The sequence below is a fragment of the Nomascus leucogenys genome, chromosome 10, assembly GCF_006542625.1.
Source record: "Nomascus leucogenys isolate Asia chromosome 10, Asia_NLE_v1, whole genome shotgun sequence".
Classification (NCBI taxonomy): domain Eukaryota; kingdom Metazoa; phylum Chordata; class Mammalia; order Primates; family Hylobatidae; genus Nomascus; species Nomascus leucogenys.
Window position 1 is genome coordinate 24,581,140 of NC_044390.1, and position 25,971 is coordinate 24,607,110.

The 25,971-nt window shown below is 37.5% G+C and overlaps 1 protein-coding gene across 1 annotated transcript in view; it reads left to right on the forward strand.

Annotated features, from left to right (window-relative positions):
- LIN7A (lin-7 homolog A, crumbs cell polarity complex component) overlaps window positions 1-25,971 on the forward strand; it is a 148,632-nt gene that overhangs the window by 92,128 nt on the left and 30,533 nt on the right. The window contains exon 4 of the mRNA XM_003259597.3: window positions 2,103-2,312. Coding sequence (XP_003259645.2) covers window positions 2,103-2,312 — 210 coding nt within the window. The remainder of the gene's footprint in view (window positions 1-2,102; window positions 2,313-25,971) is intronic.

A 25,971-nucleotide genomic window follows, 5' to 3' on the forward strand; every position in this document is an offset into this window, starting at 1 on the left:
GTAGCTTAAGAAAGGAGAATGATTTCATTAAACTCACTTAATGTCCATTTGGCACAAGCAAATCTACTGGTTCATTGTGTGAAATACTATATGATTTTCTGACACATTCTTCTGATCTGAAAGAACCTATATCGTATTCAGTGCATGAAGATTTATTTGCACCGGTCTAAAGATTTGATTTCAATTAGACAGGAAAAGAATTCACCTGACACCCACTGATCTAGGTTACTTCCGTGTATTCAGCTGAGCAGTGGGTAACTTGCTGAAAGGATGTGACATAGACCTATGGAAAACGTCTGTCACCTTTTGTGGTAGTGACCACATCTGCCCTTTAAAGACTCAAATCCAGAGATTGTAGAGACCCTACTAATGGAAATGTTACACCAATAGGATCAGGAAATTATCAGGAAAATAGGCCATTAGGAAATACCAATTTTAAACTAAAATCACTGATGCAGCTCTTCTTTTACAAACACACAAATGTTATAATAGAAACATGACTTGCTTTTAAAAATACTTTATTTTTCTAATAATGTATAAGAAATAACCATTGAAAATGAGTAGAATTTTCCATTTAATTCTTTTGTGTTACATCAACGCTTGTTTAGTTTCTCTCTTGATTTTTTAGTTTTTACTCTGTAACTGAACACTGTAGATTTGTAAGGTTTTTTTGTTTTGTTTTGTTTAAACTCAGGGAAAAAAAGAGGGTGTTATTATCATTATGTCATGCTTTGCTTGTACTGAAGTGGAACACACACAGAAAAATGATCCCTACGTGGTTTAATTAAGGGGAAAGTGAATTGTGTAGTGTTTTACCATTCTCATTTCTTATTCATGTAGAACAGCAGGATAGCAGCATAATGTTGCAATAGCACAATATTTTCTGGTTGTTTCTGGGCTGTCTGCATTGCATCCATGTCAGCCATTAAAATCTATGCATGACAACGAGGTTTGCATGAGCAAATGCATGTAGCTAAAAACAAGCCATTGTTTTCATGTCATTCACTACGTTTCACTAAATGCAGACAGTAGCATAATGCTAAATTGATGTGATAATGCTGTGTGTGGAAAAGAATGTACAGTCCTTGGGAATAAATATTTTCACAGTGTTGAGTAAGTCACTTTATAGCAGGCATCTAATCAACTGTGGTCAAGGTGAATTAATAAAAGTGAAAAATAAGCAGGCAGAGAATCATTTCTTGATAGAAACTACCTAAATGCTGTTATTTTATTTCTATGGGGTTAGTGGGAACTAATGGTAAGTTGTTTTCTTGAACTCATTTAATGAAATCAGTACATGAATTTGAAACAAATTATGTCCATATTAAATGATGTTTTGTATATCTAGGTATAAAACCATTGACTTCATATTGCCTATTTTGTTATAATAATTGAAATATTAATGTATAATATAGGAAGAAAAATCCTGTTCCAGATAAGATTTCTCAGTATGGAATAATAATATGGAATATTGGTATAAACTAACAATAATCTGTTTGAATCTATTATTTTATTTTAGTCTTCATTCTCTTTAAGGCATCCTTAATTTTTTAAAAAAGTTAAATTTGCTAAGCTTTTGGGTTGGCAATAGCAAGATTACATATGTATTCAAATATATACATACAAGTGCTCTTCAATTTATTAAAAAAATACTTATGAACTTTTATGTGCAAGCACCAGATTAGACTGTGTGTCATACAAAAGAGTGCAAGACACCATCTCTGCTCTTAAGGTGCTCATAGTCAACACATGTATAAAATAATTATAGTAGTAGATAGTACATATAACAAGTTATTTGGACTCCAGGAATAGGAAGAATTGCATCTAACCAAGGTAACTGGAAAGGATTTTTATGAAGACAGGAAAATTCTGTCATACCAGATAAGCCCTAGGAAGCTGGAAATAGATGAGTGGGACTTTACCAAAGAAAGAAATCCTAGATGGCATCTAAATGAAGAAAGTCCTCTGCTTTTTGTGTTCTTTCTTTCACAGGAGAATACTATAAAAATATGAGAAGTTGCCTGAGCTACCCACTGCAAAGCATATGATTAGCCTTTATTTCCCTCATTTTATTACCAAAAGACCATCTTTTTTTTTTTCAGGCAACAGTTGCAGCTTTTGCAGCTAGTGAAGGCCACTCCCACCCTCGAGTAGTTGAACTGCCAAAGACTGATGAAGGCCTTGGTTTTAATGTGATGGGAGGAAAGGAGCAAAATTCCCCCATTTATATCTCTCGCATCATACCTGGAGGGGTGGCTGAAAGACACGGAGGCCTCAAAAGAGGAGACCAGCTGCTGTCAGTGAACGGAGTGGTATGTTTATAAAATAACCAGAGATTTTCTCCTTAAGCACATTCTTTTTTTCCCCCTGCTATTACTGAAGTCAATGTTGAAATCCTAGAACAAATATTAATTTTATGTCTAACCAGCTTTCTAAGCATTGATGGATATTAAACTTATAAAAGCTGCAATCTAATTTTTATGTCTCATTTCATTATGTTCAGTTATGATAAATATCAGTGAGTTGAAAAAACATTCCAGGAAATTAATCCCACTAGCAGACTTTCTTCCCATAATACTCCAAGTAACATTTACAAGAATACAGTAATTTCAAGATACTTTTTATCCTAAGTTACTATAAGCAAATACATACATTTTAAGAATAAAGATATAACTCCTTACTTTGTAACGTGTGTGGGTTTTTCATTTTAATTACAAAGGAAGGGTAATTTTAATGTTTATATAATAATAACACATATGAAAAAGGCTAATGCACTCAAAATTCTTTTTTTTTTTTTTTTTTTTTTTGACATGGAGTCTCACACTGTCCCCCAGGCTGAAGTGCAGTGGCACCAACTCAGCTCACTGCAAGCTCCACCTCCCAAGTTCACACCATTCTCCTGCCTCAGCCTCCCAAGTAGCTAGGACTACAGGCGCCCGCCACCAAGCCTGGCTAATTTTTGTATTTTTAGTAGAGATGAGGTTTCACCATGTTAGCCAGGGTGGTCTCACTCTCCTGATCTCGTGATCCACCCGCCTCAGCGTCCCGAAGTGCTGGGATTATAGGCGTGAACCATTGCGCCTGGCCTCAAAATTCTTGAAGCCAGATCTACAGCTATAGTATAATAAAAACATATTAGCCTTTCTCCAAAAAAGTTTGATTAAATTAGCTATTCGTAATATATGTTTTCGTTTTTAAATGAAATTAGAGTAAATTAAAATATGTAACATTTTAAAGTAAAAGTATGAATATACATTTTCTCATAACTTATATTCTCTGGATGCCACCACTTCCACTTGTAATAAGGAGTTGCTAAATAAATCGCTTCCTATGAAACAAACAATTTTGTCCCTATAACTTCCACTTATATTAAACATAAATTACCTAAAAGCATACATTTCAGAAATATAAACAGAAACTTATCAATGTTACCTTTCTATTAACCTAAGATCTTTTTTCTAAGAACTTAAAGATTTTAATATATAAACTCGATTTCAGTTATTTGTGGCCAGAATGATTTATGCTTGGGACAAAATATCCAAAATCAAATGCAATTGGAACATGATATTTTATTGGTAACTGTGGGATGAAATTCTTCTGTATTCATATCTTGAATTTTATTCATTTGTTTCTTATTTTTAGACTGACTAGTAGTTTCATAGAACCCAAAACTATTCCTTCAACTCTGCTGTCCTCTAATGTATATCAAAATTCTCAACCCATGAATATTTTATATCACTTCAGCATTCCAATTACTATTTACTTTTTTCTATGTAATAATGTTTTGAGATAAGCTTTTTATTGACCTTTAGATAACTGTGACTTTTTCAAAGCGTGTTTCAAGTGATAATTTCAGAGTCGAACTTTCTGGTAGAGGACTCTAGAGCTAGGTCACACAATTGCGTCACACAGTGGCTTATGCCCCAGAGTATGAACTTGCAATTTCTCTGAATATATTATATAAATCAAATAAGATATAGATTTAAAAACAGTATGAAAAGTTTAAAAAAACTCAAAATATATTAATAGTAATTATAATTGTGTAAAGTAAGAATAAATATATATATAATAAATTTAATACGTGGCTGACTTTGAACTTTCTTATAAGGGAGCTAAACAGACTTTGTTTAACATAAACATTTGCAGGGAACACACTGTAGGCATTTCATAATTACTTACCCATTCCTTGCAATGATGTTTTGATATACCTGGGAGGTGGCAGTTACCTTATCTGGAATCAAACACATAAGATTCTACCACGCAATATTCATATGATTATGGATTAGTATCCCCTAAACTTGAATTCCCTTATCTGAAAAAAGGGAATAGTAACTAATTTGAAGGGCTCTGATGAAGAATAAAATGAGGCAAAATGTTTGTGGAGAGCTATCCTGTGTTAATTTAGTCATACAAACCTTTGACAGGTAAATGTGGCTACTGGTGAAGGTTGAGGTTGGTGAGGATTAACAACCTCCCAGTGATACTGCTTTTGCTAGTTAGGTTAAAAGTAAGTCTTACGGCAAACTCTGCTACATATATAGGCATATCTTAGCAAACGTTTATTAGCAAGAAGGCAGTGTTCGACTCACAACCCCTTCCATAAATTTGATAAAACCCCAGGTCTCTGTCCATTTAGGTGTTCTAATCATAACCTTAGAAAAAGGTTCACGTGGCCGGGCGCGGTGACTCACGCCTGTAATCCCAGCACTTTGGGAGGCCGAGGTGGGCAGATCACGAGGTCAGGAGATCGAGACAATCCTCGCTAACATGGTGAAACCCCGTCTCTACTAAAAATACAAAAAATTAGCCGGGCGAGGTGGTGGGCGCCTGTAGTCCCAGCTACGCGGGAGGCTGAGGCAGGAGAATGGCGTGAACCTGGGAGGCGGAGCCTGCAGTGAGCCGAGATTGCGCCACTGCACTCCAGCCTGGGTGAAAGAGCGAGACTCCGTCCCCAAAAAAAAAAAAAGGAAAAAGGTTCACGTGAGGCAGATGAGACAACTTTGTTACCCTTATATTCAGCATCAGACAATCAGAAATCCTATTAGACTGACAGCTGAAAATAGGGTAGTTTAGTGATCAAACTTTGGTCATTAATCCTATGGTATAGGCCATGGGCCTCCCTAAGGTTTTTATATCCTCTTCATGAAAAGGTGAGGAATGTCTCCAAGATTGTAATATCCCACATATATTTAAACCTCTCATTTTACCAATTAAGTTCCATTTATAACATTTATCTTGCTAGTTAATGGGCCACTAATTTCACCAAAGAAAATCTATTTCTGACATATTCTTGCTAATAAGTAAAGCATCATTTTTTCATTGAAGTAGGTGGCCACCTCTAGAGTATTACCTTTCCAATATAATGCTGGCTAACTACCCTAGACTGGTTTATTAAGCTTCTAAAGTTGAAGGTTAAAGTATTACACATTCATATAGTCAAACTATATATTATAAACTGCCTATTTTAAACTGTTTAAAAGTAAGTTTTGTGCTCTTTAACAATGCCTAATATTGACCAGGTGTTCATCAAAAAGCAGTTTTCTGTAAATAAGAGACTTCATGACCCAGCGACTTGTTCATAGTCACACAAATAATACTTAATCCAATTCTAGAACTCTGGGCTTCTAACAAACACTGAGTCCAGAGGTTTTATCAGTGTAAATAATTCTAGGCAGGTAACAATATTTAATGAAAAAAAATTCTGTAATGGAAAGGCCAAAAAAAGAAAAGATTAGCAAATGATTGAATGATTTATATTTTTGCCTTTAAATAAGGTACCATTTCAGGAGATTAAATATGGAAGATTTTCAGAACATGCCATTCTAAACTGAGAAATTTTGAAAGGAAGTGCTTTGGAGGGCTAAAGCAAACCTTAACTACTTTAGTATAAGTTCTCTGAAAAAAATTTCTGTCCTATTTAAAAAGTAAAGAAATTATTCCATGGACATTTAAACATCTGAAAAGACATCCGATGTGATGTCCTGCTTATCTTTGATTGTTTGTCTAATTTTATATTTTGCCTGCATTTGGAAAAAGGATACGTCATGGATCTGCTTAAATATATATATAATATAATTATATATATATTTATATATACACACAGAACTATTAACATGGAATGTTAGGTTATAAAGTGTGGTGGAAAGGGGGGAAATCTATAAATAAAAATAAAGATAAAATACAGCAATTGAACAATTGATTTTTTCCTCCTAGCTTCTTAGAAGTCAAAACAGATAGAAACTCATGTCAGCTCAGCAATCATTGGGAGAGAAAATTTTTTCTATCCCTAGGCACCAAGAGAAATTTCCCATGGGAATGTTACAAGTGAGACATTGAATCACCTAATACAATTCCATAGAAAATACAGAGGCCTTTGGTGTATGGCTACTTCTTCTGTCAATCTTCAGTGAAACCTTACAACTGAATGCTGAATTAAAAATTAACATTAATAGGAGGTCAAAATGTTACATAAGAATTTATAGCTTTCTAATGATCTCCTTTTCATCCTTTTATGCTCAAGTGTTTTCTCTGCAATTTTAAGAGAGAACTCAAGGACTATTTATAAGGGTTGCAGCCAATGTGGAGCCAGCAGCAACCATAAATATATTTAGTGATAGAGTCAGGATATAAAAAGTCTCAATAGAATGGTACAATAGGCCTATTTTAATAAGAATCTTCATGAAGTCCTGCTCCTGTGCCCAAAAAAACTAGCTACATATATGCAGAATCAGGGAGGAATAGCTAAATATCAAAGCCTGGGGAAAAAAAATTTAGGGAATTTCAATGTTGATTTCAAGAGGAATATAAAGCAAGTTGAGGGAGGGAGGCAAAACATAATGTGATTGTAGGGGCTCTGATATAAATATCTTGTATAGAACACAGAAAGAGATTGGTCCAGCTCTTGAGGGTGCTGTTCGTTCCTTCCTTCCTTCCTTCCTTCCTTCCTTCCTTCCTTCCTGCCCACCCTCCCTTCCTCCCTCTTTCTTTAGTTTTCTTTTCTTTTCTTTTCTTTTTCCTTTCTTTCTCATGGTCTCACTCTGTCGCCCAGGCTGGAGTGCAGTGGTATGATCTCAGCTCACTGCAACCTCTGCCTCCTGGGCTTAAGCTCACACCCTATTGTGCTCATTCCATCCTTGCAAAGAAAAATAAGCTCATCCAGAGAAGAGCAACCTTGTATATGAGGAACATGTTAAAGAAGGACTAGAATTGTTTACGGTGGAGAAGAGAATATTTAGGGGAATGATGACTGTCTTCAGCTACCATCCATTGTATGGGGCATCAGATGGCAGAACCAAGACCAGTGTGTAAAAGTCATGGGGTAGTCATCTTATTATAATAAAGAGCTTTTAAACACTTAAAGCTCTCTAAATGGAGAAAGACTAAATCATGAGGTAGAATGTGCCCATCATTTGAAGTTTTAATCAGAGATTAGGAGACCACCTGATGAGAGTATTTCAAAATATAAGTACCATGTAGAGGGTTGGAATGGTTGGCCCCAAAGTCCCTTCTAAGTCTGTGACTATGTGATTCTATGTCTTCCAGTGGGATTTTGCTGAAAGTACCATATAACCCTCCCCTGATCAACACACACACGCTGCCTTAACACTCTGAGGTAGATGAGTAGGCTCTACCTATGCCCTGTGTACCCTATTCATAAGACATTTTTTCTGAATGGAAAGATGAGAAATCTAACACAATATATGTTTTATTTATTTAGTACTTTATAGTTTTTTTTAAACAGTATTTACATTATTTTCTTTCATTTGTCCCTCAGAAACACAGTCTCATGAAAGAGTAGGGCCGGGAGTGTTTCCTCCCTCTCTCTCTCTGTCCCTCTGTCACACACACAACCCAGTGGATACACACAAAAGCACACATGAACTCACATCCAAATACGCACACACACACGCACGCATGTGCACACAGACGAGAAAGTGGATTTCAACCTTTACTGCAATCATAACTGATGCTTACCAAATGTAATAACTGGTTATGTTAAAAACAAATCCCACTGAAATCTGAGTAAGCTCTCTGAATTGTACCAATTCCAATTTGCTGGTTTAATATGATTTTGTAAGATGTTAATATTGGGGAAAGCTGGGTAAAGGATGCATGTGATGTTCCTGTACATTACTTTTCAACTTCCCTTAAATCTATAATTATTTATTTAATTTTATAAAGCAAGAAAGTCCAAAAGGCGATATTCTACTGGTACTGATAGGAGAGAGGCAGGTGAGGAACAGGAAAGAATAGAAAGATAAAATATAAGCATGAGGACTTAAAAAAATATGGTATACTGAAAAGAAGCCCTCATTTGCTTCTGAAATGCAAACATTGTCTTAGAGCACCATTGGTGGGAAATTGCAGCTGAATTTACCTAGCTTTACAGTTAAAACTAAATGAAATTGTCTATACAGTGTATACAGATTGCTAATTGATTTTTAAGCATAACAGATGAGTGAATAAAAGTTTAGGGATGGGACAGAATAAATTGTTTTCCTGCCATCTGGCTTTTTTTCCCATTTTATAAATACCTATATCAAGTTGAAAGTAAGTACTCACAGCCCAAATTACTTATGCAGAATGGCTGTCAGGTGTGGGATGAAGATGAAATAAAAATTAGAACTGTAGATTCGAGCTCTGTGAAGCTACAGCATCCCAGAGGGGAAATCTGTATTAAGATCTTATTTCTCTGTTGTTGGAACAAAGAGAAAACATAAACAAAAAGGTTTTTTAATTGCTATGAACTACACTGCAAGATTTAAGTTTCACAATAAAATACATGTTCCGATGATGGCAGTAATTTGTATTCATTGCCTTATCTCCATTCTTAGAACAGTCCCTGTATATAGTCAAAGCTCTCTGTATATTTGTTGAATGCCAGACACTGCTGTAAGCACTTTACGTAATGAATTCATTATTTACCGGTAACGATCCTCAGTGGTAGGTGTTATTATTATCCGTCCCATTTTACAAATGAAGAAACTGAGGAAGAGAGAGCTCAAGCAACTTGCCCAAGCTCCTACAGCTACTAAATGGCAGAACTGGAGATTCTAACTCAGGCAGTCTGGCCTTATTAACCATAATTTAAGGTAAATAAATATCTTAGCCATTAATAAATTAGTACTTTCACGTACAAGGTAGAAAAGATCAAGATTTCTTAGCCTTTATGGGTTTGCATAAGTAAACTTTTGGTGGAGAGAGATCAGTTGTTTTTCTTAACTACTCATAAGAGACTTTGACCTTTAAAAAGTTAAAAACCACTTCTAAAGATAGTAAGGTTTTGAAAAGGAATTTACTCTGATTCAAATGGCTCAGTACTCTAATTCACCGCTGCAGATGTGTGAAGAGTTTGGTTTGAATGTGTTTGAATTGTTCCATATCTGCATCATTCCAGTTTGCACCAGGCACTTCGCATTCCCGGCTAACTGAACAGCCCTGGTCCACAAGCACTCTCTAAAGCCACTTGGCCCTTAGAGGGGAGCAGATGCTTGCCTGAAGAGGGAAAAGACAGAAGCTCAGTCTTCAGTTCCCCTATAGGCCTGGCGCACAGATCCCCAGCTTAATTCCAGCTAAGAGGCCTCAAGTAAAGCTGTTCTCACAATCTCTCTCTTCCTAGAAGTCGTTAGCAGATGCTTTACCTTTCTCAGAAGCTGAGTGGGGGACTGTTTGGGTTATAATTAAATAGGAGTGCAAGCTGAAATTTCAGTTCTAAGTGCTGAAAATTTTTATTCTCGGCATGACATCATGTGACACTTCACTCACATTTGTGAAGAAGCCAAGAGAAGTACATTTATGTTGTTTTATCCCAGTCACTTTCAGAAGAGCACAAACAATGCAGCATGATCTGGTATATTTTGCAACACTGAGAAGGCAGTATTCTACCCCCCTTCATTCTGAGTTGGCTCACAATAAGAGATCTTTTAATTTAAAAAGCAGAACAGGGAAATATCATGCTATCTCAATAGCACAGGTAACTATAGTTCACAGGTTAGATCAGCTACATTCCCACCTGGTGATTTCAGCCTGCAAGAACGGGCACCAGGTCTCTCATTCCTTCATAGACCAACTTGAGCTTTGAGCATACACGAGATTGTGCTGATAGTGTATCAGTGCCAGAACACACTCACAGTCGGTGCTAAAGGGCAAGTCTCTAAATGAGGGAAGCATTCCCACACATGGGATCAGACTGACCTAAATCTCTATTTAGATTGCTAGTAATGGGTATTTGACTATTCAGTTTAGTTACTGGTGCAGTCTTTCTCATAGTTATTTTTACCATTTATTGTTTGCGTTTTCCTTCTGTTTGTGCTGTTATTTTAGCAATGCTTTTCTTTCATTCAACAATTATTTGTAGAGCAATTATTATGTGCCAGCTACTGAGCTAAGTCCTGGATATGGAGTGGTAAACAAAACAAAACGGGTTATAATCTGGTGGAGAGTAAGAACATTATGATGATGATGATGAGGATGATAAATACATACATATAAATGTAACATATCCACCAGTTATCCCAGCCTAAGGGAAATGCTCCCAGTGATTTTGTTCAGGTTCACACTGGTCACAGTAACAGGATTTTTAACTCCATTATGTGTATATTAGTTTCCTATGGCTGCTATAACAAATTACCACACATGGTGGTTTTTAAACAACAGAAATGTATTATCTCACAGCCCTGGAAGCCAAAAATCCCAAATCAGTTTCACTAGCTCCAAACCAAGGCATCAATAGGGCTGTGCTCCCTCTAGAGGTGCTATTGGGGAATCTGTTCCTTGCTCCCTTCAGCTTCTGGTGACTGCTGCATTCTTTGATTTGTGGCCACCTCATTCCAATCTCTATCTCCATGGTAACGTTATTACCTTCTTCTCTGCGCCAAATCTCCCACCTCCCTCTATAAGGATACTTGTGAGTTCTTAGGGCCCACTGAGGTAATGCAGGGTAATCGCCTCATCTCAAGATCCTTAATCTAATTGTATCTGAAAAGACCTTTTTTCTATAAAAGGTAACATTTACAGGTTCTGGGGAATAGGACCTGATATTAATATCTTTGAGAAATTATCCAGCCCTCTACATTGTGTAAATATCATAAATCTAGAGTGCTTACAAGTGTATAGGGCTATGGAATGGGACCAGTTGTCCACAGACCATGGGCACGTTGGTTTTCTAGTCTCAAAACAGCACACGCTGAATATTTTCCACTCTACTCCTGGTTCTGACAATGCAAGTTCTTTCTTCCCTTTTCACTTTCAGACTTTTCTCCTTCTATTTCTGCCTATCCAGTCAATAAAGCCATTCAGACTCCTCTTCCTTCTTTCCCCGCCCCCCATCTTGCCTGGTCTTTGATGAGAAAAAAAAAATGTACGTGAAAACATGCAGCCAAAACATTCTGCTGCATGGCAAAGACTTTCAGATTTTTTTAGTCCTTTTTTGCTCCTAAGGTGTGGGCTGAAGGAAGCAGAATGGGAGGGGAAATACACAAAGAACACGAATTAATACTTCAGAATATAACACGGCCTCATAATTAAACACTGTGACAAGTGTTACAGAGGGGAAAGAAGAAAACAAGGAGCCATGTAATGGAACAAGAGAAGCTACTTTAAAATATATATATATATATATATATATATATATATATATATATTTAGTTATTTTTTTTTTTTGAGACAGGGTCTCATTCTGTGGCCCAGGCTGGAGTGCAGTGGTGTGATCTTGGCTCACTGCAACCTCTGCCTCCCAGACTAAGCAATCCTCCCACCTCAACATCCTGAGTGGCTGGGACCACAGGCACATGCCACCATGCTGGCTAGTTTTTGTACTTTTGATAGAAACAGGCTTTCACTATGTTGCCCAAACTGGTCTCAAACTCCTGAGCTCGAGCAGTCCACCAGCCTTGGCCTTCCAAAGTGCTGGGATTACAGACATTGAGCCACTATGCCAGGAGCTACTTTTAATAGTGCTAGAAATGGCCTCTTTGAAGGGTGACATTTAAACTGAGATTAAGGAGAAGAGTCTGTTATCATAAGAAAGAGCTTGTGTGAAGGTCTTGAGATAATGAAGTCCATGACTTGCCACGTAGGAGTGGCTGAAAGAACAAAGTGACTAAAGTATACATAGTGGGATAAGATGAGGCTGAAGAACAGATTGGGAGCCAACCAATGGAGTTTTAAGGTTGGTTCCCAAAAGTTTTCATTGTACTCTAAGTGCATTAGGAATCTGAAATCAATTCTGAAATCTGACGATATGCCAAGAGTCTCTAATACATCCTGAGGCTGTTCATTACAAAATGAAACGTATTCTACTTTTTTTTTCTGTTAGCTTATTATTATTTTTTGTATTGAAATTTTCTTTCTATATCCTTAAATCACTTGACTAGGATATTGCATAAGATAACAACTTAAGAGCAATTTTCTGTTTTTTTCTGTCCTCATATTTAATGAAAATTACAAACTTTTACTTTATTGTCAATTGATACTTTCAACATTTCAAAAGGGACTCATTCAAATTCAAGTTCTTATGGTTTCTCAGGAGTTAAGGTTATTCTAACCATAATATGTTTATTTACTCTTTGAGACTCTATTTTGTCATATGTAAAGCAAGAATAGCAATATCTTTCTCACAGGTTTAATCCAAAGATTAAATAAGAGAAAGTATGTAAGAGTGTCTGGCGTTATGCTGGATACCTTTTAAATACCCAATAACTATAAATTTTTTCTTTTAAATCAGATAATAGTCTTTTCTTTCTTATAATTTTATCTCCCTATAGAGTGAGACTCTCTGCCCAGTTTAAGTCATCTCCTCTGCTTATTGTTTGTCTTCAAGAGACAATAAAATCCCCCATTAAATACTCTAATTTCAGAGGCAATTGGATCCTTGTCATTGATGGGTTGGTTATGGGCAAGTCGTTGGAATTTTTGGTGTCTTTATATCTGCAGGACTGATGTAACAACACCTGTCCTGTCTACCTTTCCTAATAGTAATTAGGATAAAAAAGAGAAATGATAAATACAGCATTAAAAGATAAGACTTATGCTTCCACAATTACACAGCATTGTTGCTGTATATTATTATTAAACAGCCTTTCACCAAACTTCCAGATGCATCTCTCCATGTTTCCTATTGCAACACTTTTCCTTAATTTACAAAAACAGAATGTGTAAACCAAGTAATGATCCTTCTTCTGTTCCAGCTGAGAAATGTGTGGTTTATCTCAAATGAATAGAATATTTGTCTGGAAATCCTGTGCTGGTCCAAAAAAGCATCATTTATGTTTTGTGGAACACACCAAGCCCAATTACCAGTGATTGCTTTAAACATTAGTGAAAAGCCAATGATTCAATTTAAGCCTAACTTGGGAGGAACATTCTTCTAACTTATTTTTGCTGGTCTACAGACTGTTGACACTAGCCTAAAGCAAGGTTGGAATGTTAACATGCCACAGCTACATGACTATACCTGTGAAATGCAAGCCAAGGGTAAGTCTAAGGGTTTATATAATTTTCCATAATGGATTTTTATCTTGTTCTGTTTTTAATTATATTCTCAAAAAAAGAAGACACTGATAACAGATGGCAATCAGATGACATGTCACAAGCCACATGTGATTGCTGACAGGTTCATGTGAGATAACCAAACTTTAACTCAAATGTTGGTTGCTGAGTCTCAGATATGGGAAATGAGTCTCAGCAATTGTGGTATTAGAACTACATCTTTCTAAGTTCAGCCAGGAGGTATGGGCTGTTTCAATAAATTTGCAAATGCATCACATTTGATCATAGGCCTTTCCTACTTAGGTTTCTTTCTCTATTCTTATAGATACAAAATCATTAGTTGCTAATTTTATCACAACCAATCTTACTCTGAAATGTAAATTATTGACCTTGCCCTTCTGTGACACCAAATCACTTCTCAAGAGAAGTCATGTTTTCTATTTATAGAGGTGCCTCTTAACACCAACAACTGTGTAAATATACAGCATATCTTAAGCTTTAAGAATATAAATTTGAATAAGAACCAAAGCATAAGACTTTAGATCCTGAAGTCAAAATCTGTATATGTAGTATACAAGATTCAATCTAGCATCAGTCTGAACCTATCTTATCACCCGGCACTACCATTTCAACATAGATTTTTCATTCTGAACTAATCACTACATATGCGGTAGTCCTTACATATTTAAAAATTGAGTAAAATGTGACCTCAGAAGAGTTGAGGATTCTGGGCAGTCTCCGAGCTTCTACCTCTGAAAGTCAAGTGAACATGACACTGTACTAGATTTGGTTTTGCAAAAGGCTTTCCAGGAAGTAGGAGTGGTTAAATTTGACTATTTTAGGGTCCAGAAGGAGATTAGATAAGTAAGCAGAGATAATCAAGAGGGAACGATGGCAATCTAGAGGAGAAATACCCCATTACAATCCTAGCCGGTTATTGCCATTTGGTACTGTGGACAGTGTAGCGATAATTCAGAATTTAAAAATAAGCAAACAACACCTTCTGCCTTTGTAGAGGAAATGGTATATAATAAGAAGCATTTTAAAGGATTAATAGTAGTTATCTATGGAATGTTAGAATGAATAGGTTGATGGAGGGCATTCTAGGCAGAGGGACAACATCTACAGAAACATATAAGAAACAACACGTTTGTAGCCAAAGAGTAGGGTTGAAGGGATGGGCTTCAGCCATGTCATGGAAGACGCCATAAGCCATCACAAGGAGCCTGGAGTTAACATTTGCAAGTGGTAGGAAATTGCCAAAATGACATGAATTTATATAGGTTATTCTGGCAATTGCCAACATGTGGGCATAGGGTGTGTGAAGGCATGGAGGAAAAGCTGGAGGTGGAAGATCAACGAGGACACTCTTAAGAGTTCTGTAGGGACATGGTGGAGGTCTTAACTGGAAGAGGGGCAATTTGGAGAGAAAGGAAAAGATTTGAAAATGACTTTGGATGTAACAGGACTATAAACAAGAACTGGTGATTGACTGGATATGCGAGGTGAAGAATAGGGAGTTACCAAGAACTCTCGGGTTTCTGACAAGGATCTTGCCTCTTGTTGACACAGCAGAAAAGATGGTTCAGGTGAGAGTGAGCAGCTGAGTACTTGGAGGTTGTGTTGTCTGTGGCTCAGCCATGTGAACATATACAAGGGCATAGGTTTTAATTTAGTTTTGCTTTTTCCAAGATGTAAATTTAAAGTTAATTAACTGAGCTCTATCAAACTGACAGCATTTCAAAGTAGAACACTTAAAAACTGTATTATGTAAACTTTTCACTCAATTACATTTGTCAACCAGGATTTCTCACCCTTGGAATTGCTGATATTTTGAATGGGATAATTCTTTCTGGGGGAGGCCATTCTGTGTATTGTAGAATGTTTATCCTGGCCAGTAACACCCTCCCCATCCAGTCACCACAATAAAAAATGTCCCCAGACTTTGTGAACTGTCCCCTAACAAGCAAAATCATCCTTGGTTGAGAATCACTATCTTAAACTAAATTAGTTCATTTTCATGAAAACAGTTCCAAACCATATAGTAGCTACAATATTAAAATCTGAAAAATGCACACATTGTACACTGTGCCATAAATATGAATAGAATGGACTTCTCCCAAATCATAGCATCAACATGTTTGTAGCTAAAGAGTAGAGTTGAAGGGTTGGGCTGGAGCCATGTCACAGAAGCTACCATAAGCCATCATAAAGAGCCTGGACTTCCCATTTGAAGGTAGCCATTTCCTATCACCTTCAAATGGTAAGTCCAGGCTTCTTCTAATTCAATAAATGAGGAGCATTCTGGAAAAGAGATTTCATCCAAGGCTTGATCTCAATCGAATGTTCTGTGTGGAGGAGCACCAGAGTTGATCCGAATTACCATGGATGACAAAGGCAAAGCAACTGACAGCATGCCATTATTAAATTTGTCATTGAATCTGTCTCTACAGGCAAACATCATTGTAAGAATATCACTTTAAAATCTTCAGTCAGACTGCTAATAAGATTTATTAACCATGGTACCATGCCTGGCACTGGGAAAGGAACAGTTTAAAGAAAACGTAGATCATACCCTAAGGGAGCTTACTTTGATCTAATTATCCTAGAAACACCAAGTTAAGTTTTTCATAAGTAGAAATGGATGCACTACTCCTAATTGCCTTAGATTTAGCTTTGAGTGATTTGTAGAAATATTGTGCCAATATGTCATGAACAGAAATATGCCAAAGCCTCACCACTCTTCTTTTTTTGCCTAAATCTAGAAGGCACAGTATCTATTTGACCACTCAGTAAAGTCTGTAACCAAAACCTGCAGGGTACCTGAACGCTGTCTGTCTCTCAGTTTTACAATGGATCTGAAATGAGACTGGCCACCAGGCTAGGGAGTGCACAGGCACTCATCCTGAAATTCCCCTTATTTTTGTGGCCATGATCTGTTTACATTTTGAAAATCTAAATTACATGATAATTATTATTTTGCTATGCACTCTTAGGCAATGTGAGAGCAACTTTAAATATCATTGCCCATGTTATAGCAATTTAGACACAGCTAATTACCACAGGAACCTAGGGCACACACCATTTCACATGAGTCATGTTTTATTAGATGAAATTGGCAGGAGGGATAATGCAAAGCTGTATGATGTTGGTTATCAGACCACACATCATGTTATGGGACAGGATTTGTAATCGCTTGAAATATATTTTCCTTCAGTTGTATTGGATATAATTTTGCATATATTGGCAGTGTTTCACAGAGAAGCCCAATCACTTTCAGTCTGCTTGGTCTCTAATAAATTTGTTTACTTTTCTAGAAAAGGATTAATAACTATGTGCAACTTTTAGTATGTCTATTTTGTAAATAGAACAAATCAAATATATTCGTTAAAATTCCCCCGATGCATTCTCAATTATTTATAGGAATGTGAGACTTTGGGTCAGACTTTTAACTTCAGCTGTCTTTGTTTTGTTACTCTGCCTAGATCCAAGCACATTCATCTGCTTTCAGTAATATATTAACTGCTCAATGACTCCACCAAAGCCTTAGTTTGAGCGATGTTAGATAGGGCAATAAATTGACAAAATATACATGAACTTGTATCTAAAGCACCTGTGTAGCCAAACAAGGCTATATAACATTGCTTGGCCAGTTTCAATAGTCATTCACTCAGTCACTCAATAAGCATTTATTAGGCATCTACATTGTACAATTTGAAACAGTCAGGATTCCTTAATGAAAAAAAGAGAGAGAAAAGTCCTTACCTTTGTGGAGTTCACATTCTAGTATGGCAGATAAGCAATAAGCAAAATAAATAAGGAAACCCATATAGTGTTAGAGAGATGGCAAGTGCTAAGAAAATTAATCAGTACAGTGTAAGGAGGCTAGGGGATGCCATGGCAGGGAGAGTGTGGTGCTGGTCAGAGTAGCCTCAGTTAGGGGGTGATATTCAAGATGGAGGTCAAATGAGATAAGGGAGTGAGCCACACCTAGGGAAGAACATTCAGATCATTCTCCTGTGACCATCAGAGGAAAGTGTCAACACCAAGTCTTTAAGGTTTGAAGGGCACTGGCATTTGACAGAAGCAACTAAAAGCCAGTGAAACTGGAGTGGATTGGAGTAGAGGGGAGGAGGAAATGAGTTCAGTGTTAGTAATTCACTTTCATTTTCAATTTTTAGTTTTTTTCTAATTAAAAAAATCAACTTTTTGAAAATATATCTTCTACTCAATTATATGTGCCATTATGTTAAAATGGTAATTTTTAAATCCCCAGACATTAAGTTTAGAAATAAAGTAAGCACCCCCAAGAGTAGTAACAACATTGGTAAAAAAGGTAATGGAAAATACTTCCTTCCAGGGCTTCTAAGCGAAGCATTTGCAGAGCACTCTAAATGCACTGGGCCCTTTAGTTCTCAGTAAATCCCTATATGGCACAAACTCAGTGTCAGTGGTGGAGTTTGGTGAATAATTTGCCAACTTATCTGAACCTTAGTTTTCTCATTGCTAAAAGATGATAATATAAGAAGCTACTTAGTTTTTCTATTTTAGTGTTTAAATGGCACAATACAGTTCCTGAACATGTAGTAAGTACCAAATAAATATTAGTGCTTATAATCATTGCTAGTCTATAATCAAGGCAGCAAGCCATTGATTTAAGCAAGCGGGTGAACGGAGGCAGTGAGGAAGGTGAAAGAGCCATCACAAGGAAGGGCCCAGACCCAAGAAAAAATTGCATGTTCTCCTGTTTGGACCTTCATGGATTAGCAAATGAGGGTGAAAATATATGCAGGGGCCATATCATAAAGGGTGAGGTACACTAGGCTGAAGACTTTGGCCTGTATCTGCAATTTAAATATAAAACTATGAGTTTTTTATGAAATGTGGCAACCTATTTAAGTTTAAAAAATTGACTGATGAACATTAACCATCAAAAAGCTTAAGTATTTAATTATTAATTCATTTGGCAAGAATGTTATTGGGCCTGGCATTGTCTTACTCACTGGCAAAATAAAAAATAAATACAATATCTTCTATTTCACTTATAGTTATGGGGAAGAAGTAAGGAGGGAAGCAGATCATCTTTGTGATACAGGTTATTTTCTAAATAATGATAAGTATGGGGCTCCATGGGATACCATAGAGGTAGCATCTTACCCAAACAGGGGGATGGAGAGGGGTTGAGCACAGACAGTTCTCCCATAGGCAAGTGTTGGGCAGGTGAACGAAGGCAGTGAGGAAGGTGAAACAGCCATCACAAGAAAGGGCCCAGACACAAGAGAAAATTGTGTATTCTCCTGTTTGGACCTTCATGGATTAGCAAATGAGGGTGAAAATATACGCAGGGGCCAGATCACAAAGGGTGAGGTACACTAGGCTGAAAGACTTTGGCCTGTATCTGCAATATGGGACATGTAATTATTTTAAGCACGAGAGTGCGTTTTGGAATGATTACTATGATTGCAATGTGAAGAGTGGTTTAGAAGTGGCCAGAATTAAAGGCAGGGCCACCAGATGTGGATGTAAGTTAATATTTAGTGAGAGAAACACAGATCTCATTATTATCTCTCTCATTATGATCTATTATGTAGAGAATATTGATGTTTCTTTGTTATGACACATTATTATTTGGGGAAGAGGGATAAGATCAACAGTAATTGTACCAAAGAAGAAAGACAAAGCCAACTCATTTCATTTTCAGAAAAATTCCTAGGTCAACTGATTACTCTCTGTGGAATCTCACATCTATCAAGACTGAGATCACTGCAAGTTCGTTTGTTTGTTTTTAATCTCAGGAGCCATTAGATGAAAAGCAAAATTTTAAACATGAAGGATTTCATAATCCTTCCTCATGATTTTTCCGTTGAACATTATTCCTTGAAAACATGGATTTATAGCCTATATATTGAACCATGAATGATCTGCCATGCCGTGTAACTGATATGCTGGCCCCAACAAATAAACAACTGAGAGGAAATATAAGAAAGGAAAACTTGGGTTTCAGCAAATTAACGATGTCGGGAGAAAAACCATTCAGTCATGATTGTTCAAACAGAATCTCGTTGGCATTACATTGAGATTGAGGTTTTGAAGCTCCCACAAACTATACTTCTACATCTGTAAATTTGGAGGTAATTTTGCTAAAATCCCTTTATTTCACCTGAATTACCCAGGCAATTATAGAATTACAGTTGTAGGGATTTTTGCTTTTGTTTTGGGGGACTTATCTTGCCCAAATTACTTGAAAGCTCTGCCTGAAAGTACTATTTAAACAAAATTATCCTTTGTCCCACCTTCTTTGGTTTGTTCTAGAATGACCTTTCCTCTCATGTTCCTCATGGGATGATACTGGGCTATTGTGTTTAAAAATATACAATAAATATGTAAATGCATTCTTAGCAAATTTTAAAATAATTCAGTGTGGAAAGACTAAAATCAGATTTTTTTAAAGAGTCCCTTTAACTGTTTTCGTCAATCCGTTCCAGCCCCTTTCTCTCTCCACGTGTAGAAACACCATAGTGAGCATACATCTAAACGTTTCTCTTTGTATTCAAGCACACACACACACCACATACACACACACACCACATTTATTTACTTATTTATTTATTTTTAAATACAAACATATGAGACAATGCAGGGCTGTGATTAAGAGGTCAGCCTCCAGACAATGATCTGTTACCCATTAATGGTGTGGCCATGGAAACTTACTTAACTTTTCTGTGTCTCAGTTTCCTCATATATGAAATTGGGATGATAACATTACATAACTTGCAATGTTGTTATGAAAAGTCACTATTTTGCTACATTGAAAGCCCTTGAAACAGTACCTGATAGTAAATACTCAATGAATATAAGCTACTATTATTATTATTATAAGTGATTTTCTTAAATACACTGCTATTTTTACATATACTTATTATTATCTATGACTTGCTTTCTTGGTTAATAATGTCTTGGGGATTTTGCCTCATCAGTACATAGACCTTTTTAAATCTTCTATATAATATGCTATATATGGTTCATTTAACTATTCCCCTATTGATGGACATTCAGTTTGTTAACCAAATGGTTTTTTGTTTAATTTTGTTTTGCTATTTTGAGCACGGCTTGAATGAAAATCTTTATGCATATGAGTAACTATTTTTCTCAGGTAGATCCTAATATATGCAAGCCAGGATAGGAAGATATGGATATACTTTATTTTAATAGATATTGCCAAATTGACTTTCAAAAATCCTATATCAATTTACACTTGTATGTTTTATGAGGATATAAATTTCAACAAATCCTTGGGGATACATTCTTTTTTTAAACACGTGAATGATTTTGATCTTATTTTAGATTTAATCTGCATCTCCCTAACTGATAGTACAGTTGAGCAGCTTGTAGCTGAGAACTTTATGTGAAGAAGCTAGTCATAAAAATTCTGGCAGGAATGAACTAGGTATAAGCAAGAACAAAAAAACGCCCAGAACGATTTGAATATGAATGATGGGGAAAGTATTAGACATAAGGTTATAGAGGCCAGCTGGGAGTGAAGAGTGAAGGTCCTTATAAGCCATCGTAAAGTGTTTGCTATTTATTTTGAGCAGGAAATCGACATAATAGAGAATAAGTACTGTTTGGGATGGGCTTTGAATGATGGGTGGGGGTTTATTAAAACAGAGTGGAGGAAGGACATTCTACACTGAGGAAATAAAACTGAGAGATTATAGAAACATGAAAACACAAGCTGAAATCAAAAGCATAGTGTTGCTTCTATGTTGAAGATTAATATTAGGAAATAGAATTGGACCTGCCTGTACATGGGAAGTGCTTTGCATGAAACAGGATGTTTTCATTTTCATTTCTAGAAAACTGAAAAATATGTATGGGGTAATGTATTTATTGGGTACATTCTGTGAGCCAGGTTTAGTACTTGGCACTTTACACGGGTAGTCCATATAAACCTAAATGACCTCTATGAAGGAGATGTTTTGTTTGTTTGTTTGTTTGTTTGAGACAGAGTCTCACTCTGTCACCCAGGCTGGAGTGCAGTGTTAGGATCTCAGCTCACTGCAAGCTCCGCCTCCCAGGTTCACGCCGTTCTCCTGACTCAGCCTCCCGAGTAGCTGGGACTACAGGCACCCACCACCACGCCCAGCTAATATTTTGTATTTTTAGTAGAGACAGGGTTTCACCATGTTAGCTAGGATGGTCTCGATCTCCTGACCTCCTGATCTGCCCACCTTGGCCTCTCAAAGTGCTGGGATTACAGGCCTGAGCCACTGCACCCAGCCCTGAAGGAGATGTTATTAATGCCATTTTGCATATATGGGAACTGAGGCTCAGGGAAATGAAATAACCTTCTTATAGCAGTAATCTTTGACCTAAGCTTTAAAGTCAGCCCTCTTCAGATTAGCTAAACAAACATTGGATGAGTACTGTGCACTGTGCTAGGTATCAGGGGTAAACCATCAATGTAGCAAGGCCCCTGCCCTCAAGGACAGTGCCTATCATAGTTGTGCTCTTTCTACTCATCAATAGATTTTAAGCAAGGGCATGCAAAAACCAAGCAACTCAGCCAGGGGTGGTGGCTCATGCCTGTAATCCCAGCACTTTGGGAGGCTGAGACAGTAGGATCACCTGAGGTCAGGAGTTCGAGACCAGCCTGGCCAACATGGTGAAACCCCGTCTCTATTAAAAATACAAAAATTAGCCAGGCATGGTGGCACATGCCTATAGTACCAGCTACTCGGGAGGCGGAGGCAGGAGAATAGCTTGAACTTAGCAGGGGAAAGTTGCAGTGAGCCAAGACCACGCCACTGCACTCTAGCCTGAGCAACAGAGCAAGACTCCATCTAAAAAAAAAAAAAAAGAAGCAAAGTAACTCTGGCTGGAATAGGTAGAAGCATTTAGACAAGAGAGAAGCTGGAGGAAATCCAGGCAAGAAATCATAAGAAATAAGAGGGAGGAGAGGATGAGATGCAATTTTGGTAATTGATGCATTAATATCAACCAGTATTGGTGGTTAATTGGATGTAGGTTGAGGGAAGATGTCCCCAGGAGGGTCCAACTTGGGAGGCTACATGACTAGTGATAGCAGGAACTACAGAAGAGGGTTGAAAAGAACCTTTGGAGGTTAGAGCCAGTTACAGCATTCAAAATAAGCAAAAATCTTAGTATAAATCAATGGTGACAAAAGCAAAGAATATTCTGTGGGTATACATTTAATTGGAAAAGACATTTATATGCACAGCTACAGAGATATTGGACAGTAAACCTGAAATAGCCTTTAAATTTTGACTTCTCCTGCAAGAAAGCATCTGCCATGTTGAATCTCTGCAATTAAATTAAATGTTATAGCTATTATTAATGTTTTATTATTCATCATACACATCAACATAAATTTCCATGCCATTTTACACTTTATAGGAAACACATTTGACAGTGCCAGGCTCAGACAACTTCTGCCCAGATTTGCTTATTTCCCCCTGATGTTTTATATTAAATTGCCTGGGCTTCTAGGATTATAAAATAGGCTAGATATTTAAAGTGCATCTTTTGAAGGGTTTGGTTGAATAATTTCAGCAATCTATTGTTGTCTCTATGACACCACTTGAAAAACTATGATCTGTGTGAGCTCGCTAGAGTAAGATACTTACAGAAAAAAAAAATCTATTCTGATTGACGGAATTCTAGGAGATGTCATTGCCCATGATACTTGCTGTCATCTTGCAAGAGGAGATAGGATGATGTATTCCTTGCTTAGGGGAGTAAGATTTCTCAAAAACTTCCTATAGGCTAAGACTTTTTCTAGGTTGCAGAATCTTTTATAGAACCCCCTAGCTTCAGCCCTGTTTCCATCACTGTAACAGCCCACCTGTCAAAAAAGTCAGGGAAAATGATTGGAAGGGTGGGCCTTGTTATTTATTCTGAGAGATCTCAGTCAGTATCCCGGTACACAACACTGCTTCATAAACACTTTAAAGTCTTCCTCTGATTCTGGCTACTCTTTCTAAGCTAGTTTCACATTTTAAACCAGGCTGAATCATCCCTGGGATTCTGCAGTGGCAGAAGGAGATAATGCCTCATGGCACTAGGTCTGTCTTTAGGGTCTTGGCAGAATTGCAGAGTGGGCAAAAATGACTTAACTGCCCTCAAACCTAACTGTTTCAAACCTTTCTTATCACTCAGATCTCTCCTTCCTTTCCCCTTCTTCATGCTGGCAATGATGCATTCTCTGATAAAACCCCTTCCCTTCCTGGCTATTGATTTTTTTAAAAAAAAATTATAAAGAAATAACATTTACGGTTTCTAGGTATACAATCATATTATCAGCAAATAGCAGTTTGAGTTCCTCTTGACTGATTTGGATGCCCTTTCTTTCTCGTTTGAATAGAAGTGTTCCTTCTATGTTGAATAGAAGTGCTGAAAGTGGGCATCCTTGTCTTGTTGCAGTTCTCAGAGGAAATGCTTTCTACTTTTCCCCATTCAGTAGAATGTTGGCTGGTGGTTTGTTGTCGATGGTTTTTATCACCTTAAGGTATGTCCCTTCTATGCTGATTTTGCTAAGGGTTTTAATCATAAAGGATGCTGGATTTTGTCAAAAGCTTTTTCTGCATCTACTGAGATGATCATGTGATTTTCATTTTTAATTCTGTTTATGTGGTGTAGCACATTTATTGACTTACGTATGTTAAACCATCCCTGCATCCCTGATAAGAAACCCACTTGATCATGGTGGATTATCTTTTTGATATATTGTTGGATTTGGTTAGCTAGTATTTTGTTAAGGATTGCTGCATCTATGTTCATCAAGGATATTGGTCTGTAGTTTTAATTTTTTGTTATGTCCTTTCCTGCTTTCAGTATTAAGGTGATACTGGCTTCATAGAATGATTTAGGGAGGATTTCCTCTTTCTTTATCTTGTGGAATAGTGTTAATAAGATTGGTACCAATTCTTCTTTGAACGTCTGATAGAATTCAGCTGTGAATCCATCTGGTCCTGGACTTTTTTTTGTTGTTGGCAATGTTTTTTATTACCGTTTCTGTCTCACTGCTTGTTATTGGTCTGTTCAGAGATTCTATATTTTCCTGGTTTAATCTAGGAAAGTTGTACATTTCCAGGAATTTATCCATCTCCTCTAGGTTTTCTAGTCTATGTGTGTAAAGGTGTTCTTAGTAGCCTTGAATCATCTTTTGTATTTCTGCGGTATCAGTTATAATATCTCCTGTTTCATTTCTAATTAAGCTTATTTGGATCTTCTCTCTTTTTGGTTAATCTCACCAATTGACTATCAATTTTATTTGTCTTTTCAAAGAATCAGCTTCTTGTTTCATTTATCTTTTGTATTTTTTGTTTCATTTCATTTAGCTCTGCCCTGATCTTAGTTATTTCTTTTCTTCTGCTGGGTTTGGGTTTGGGTTTGGATTGTTCTTGTTTCTCTAGTTTTGTAAGGTCTGATCTTAGATTGTCTATTTGTACTCTTTCAGACTTTTTGATGTAGGCATTTAGTGCTATGAACTTTCTTCTTAGCTGTATCCCAGAGGTTTTGATAGGTTGTGTCAATATTATTATTCAGTTCAAAGATTTGTAAATTTCCATCTTGATTTCATTGTTGACCCAATGATCATTCAGGAGCAGATTATTTAATTTCCATGTGTCACAGAATCCTTGGGGTGTCACTTTTCTGGCTGGAAGCCTCTGTGTCCAGTGACACCTTTGCCCAGATTTTGCTCAGGCCTGCTGGGCTCGTTCCACACATTCAGCCTGGCAAGTTGTGCTCAGCTTCTGCTACTCGCCTGGATCCCATGCCTATCAGGGGCAAGCCAGGTGCAGAGTGGTGAGGAGTGTGCGAGCAAGCGAGCATGGGGTCCGGCCACTGCACAGAGCCAGGCATGCTGGCTGTGGCAGGGTGGGCAGCTCTAGGCGCTGGCACAGGGGCTGTCTCCCTAGAAGGCTGTAGCTGGACCAGGTGTACCACAAACAGCTTCCATGCCTGGCACCAGGGACTGCAATGGTGCCTGGAAGCTTGGAGTAGCCAGGAACTGCAAAGCCCCAAAGAGGGTGTCACAACCCTGGCTCGGGGAGCTCTTAGGTCTGGGCTCCCCAAAGGGCTGTAGCTCTTCTCTCCTTCTCATCACCCACAACGTTATGAGCAAGGGGCATGTTTGAGCCCTGTTTGTGTTACAGCTCTTTCAGCCCTGCCATTTGGCAGGTCCCAAGTTCTTGTCCTATGTCCAGGAAGAATGAGATATGTAGACAAGTGGAGAGTGAGCAAGGTGAAGAGGTGCTTTGTTGAGCAACAGAACAGCTCAGAAGAGACCCAAGGTGGGTAGCTCCTCTCTGCAGGCAGGTTGTCCCATCATCTGCTCAGCTCTCAGCAGAGAGGAGATCCACAGTGGGTAGCTCCTCTCTGCAGACAGGTCGACCCATCATCTGCACGAGTCTGGCTGAGTCTGGGGTTTTAATGGGCTTCAGAGGGAAGTAAGTGCAT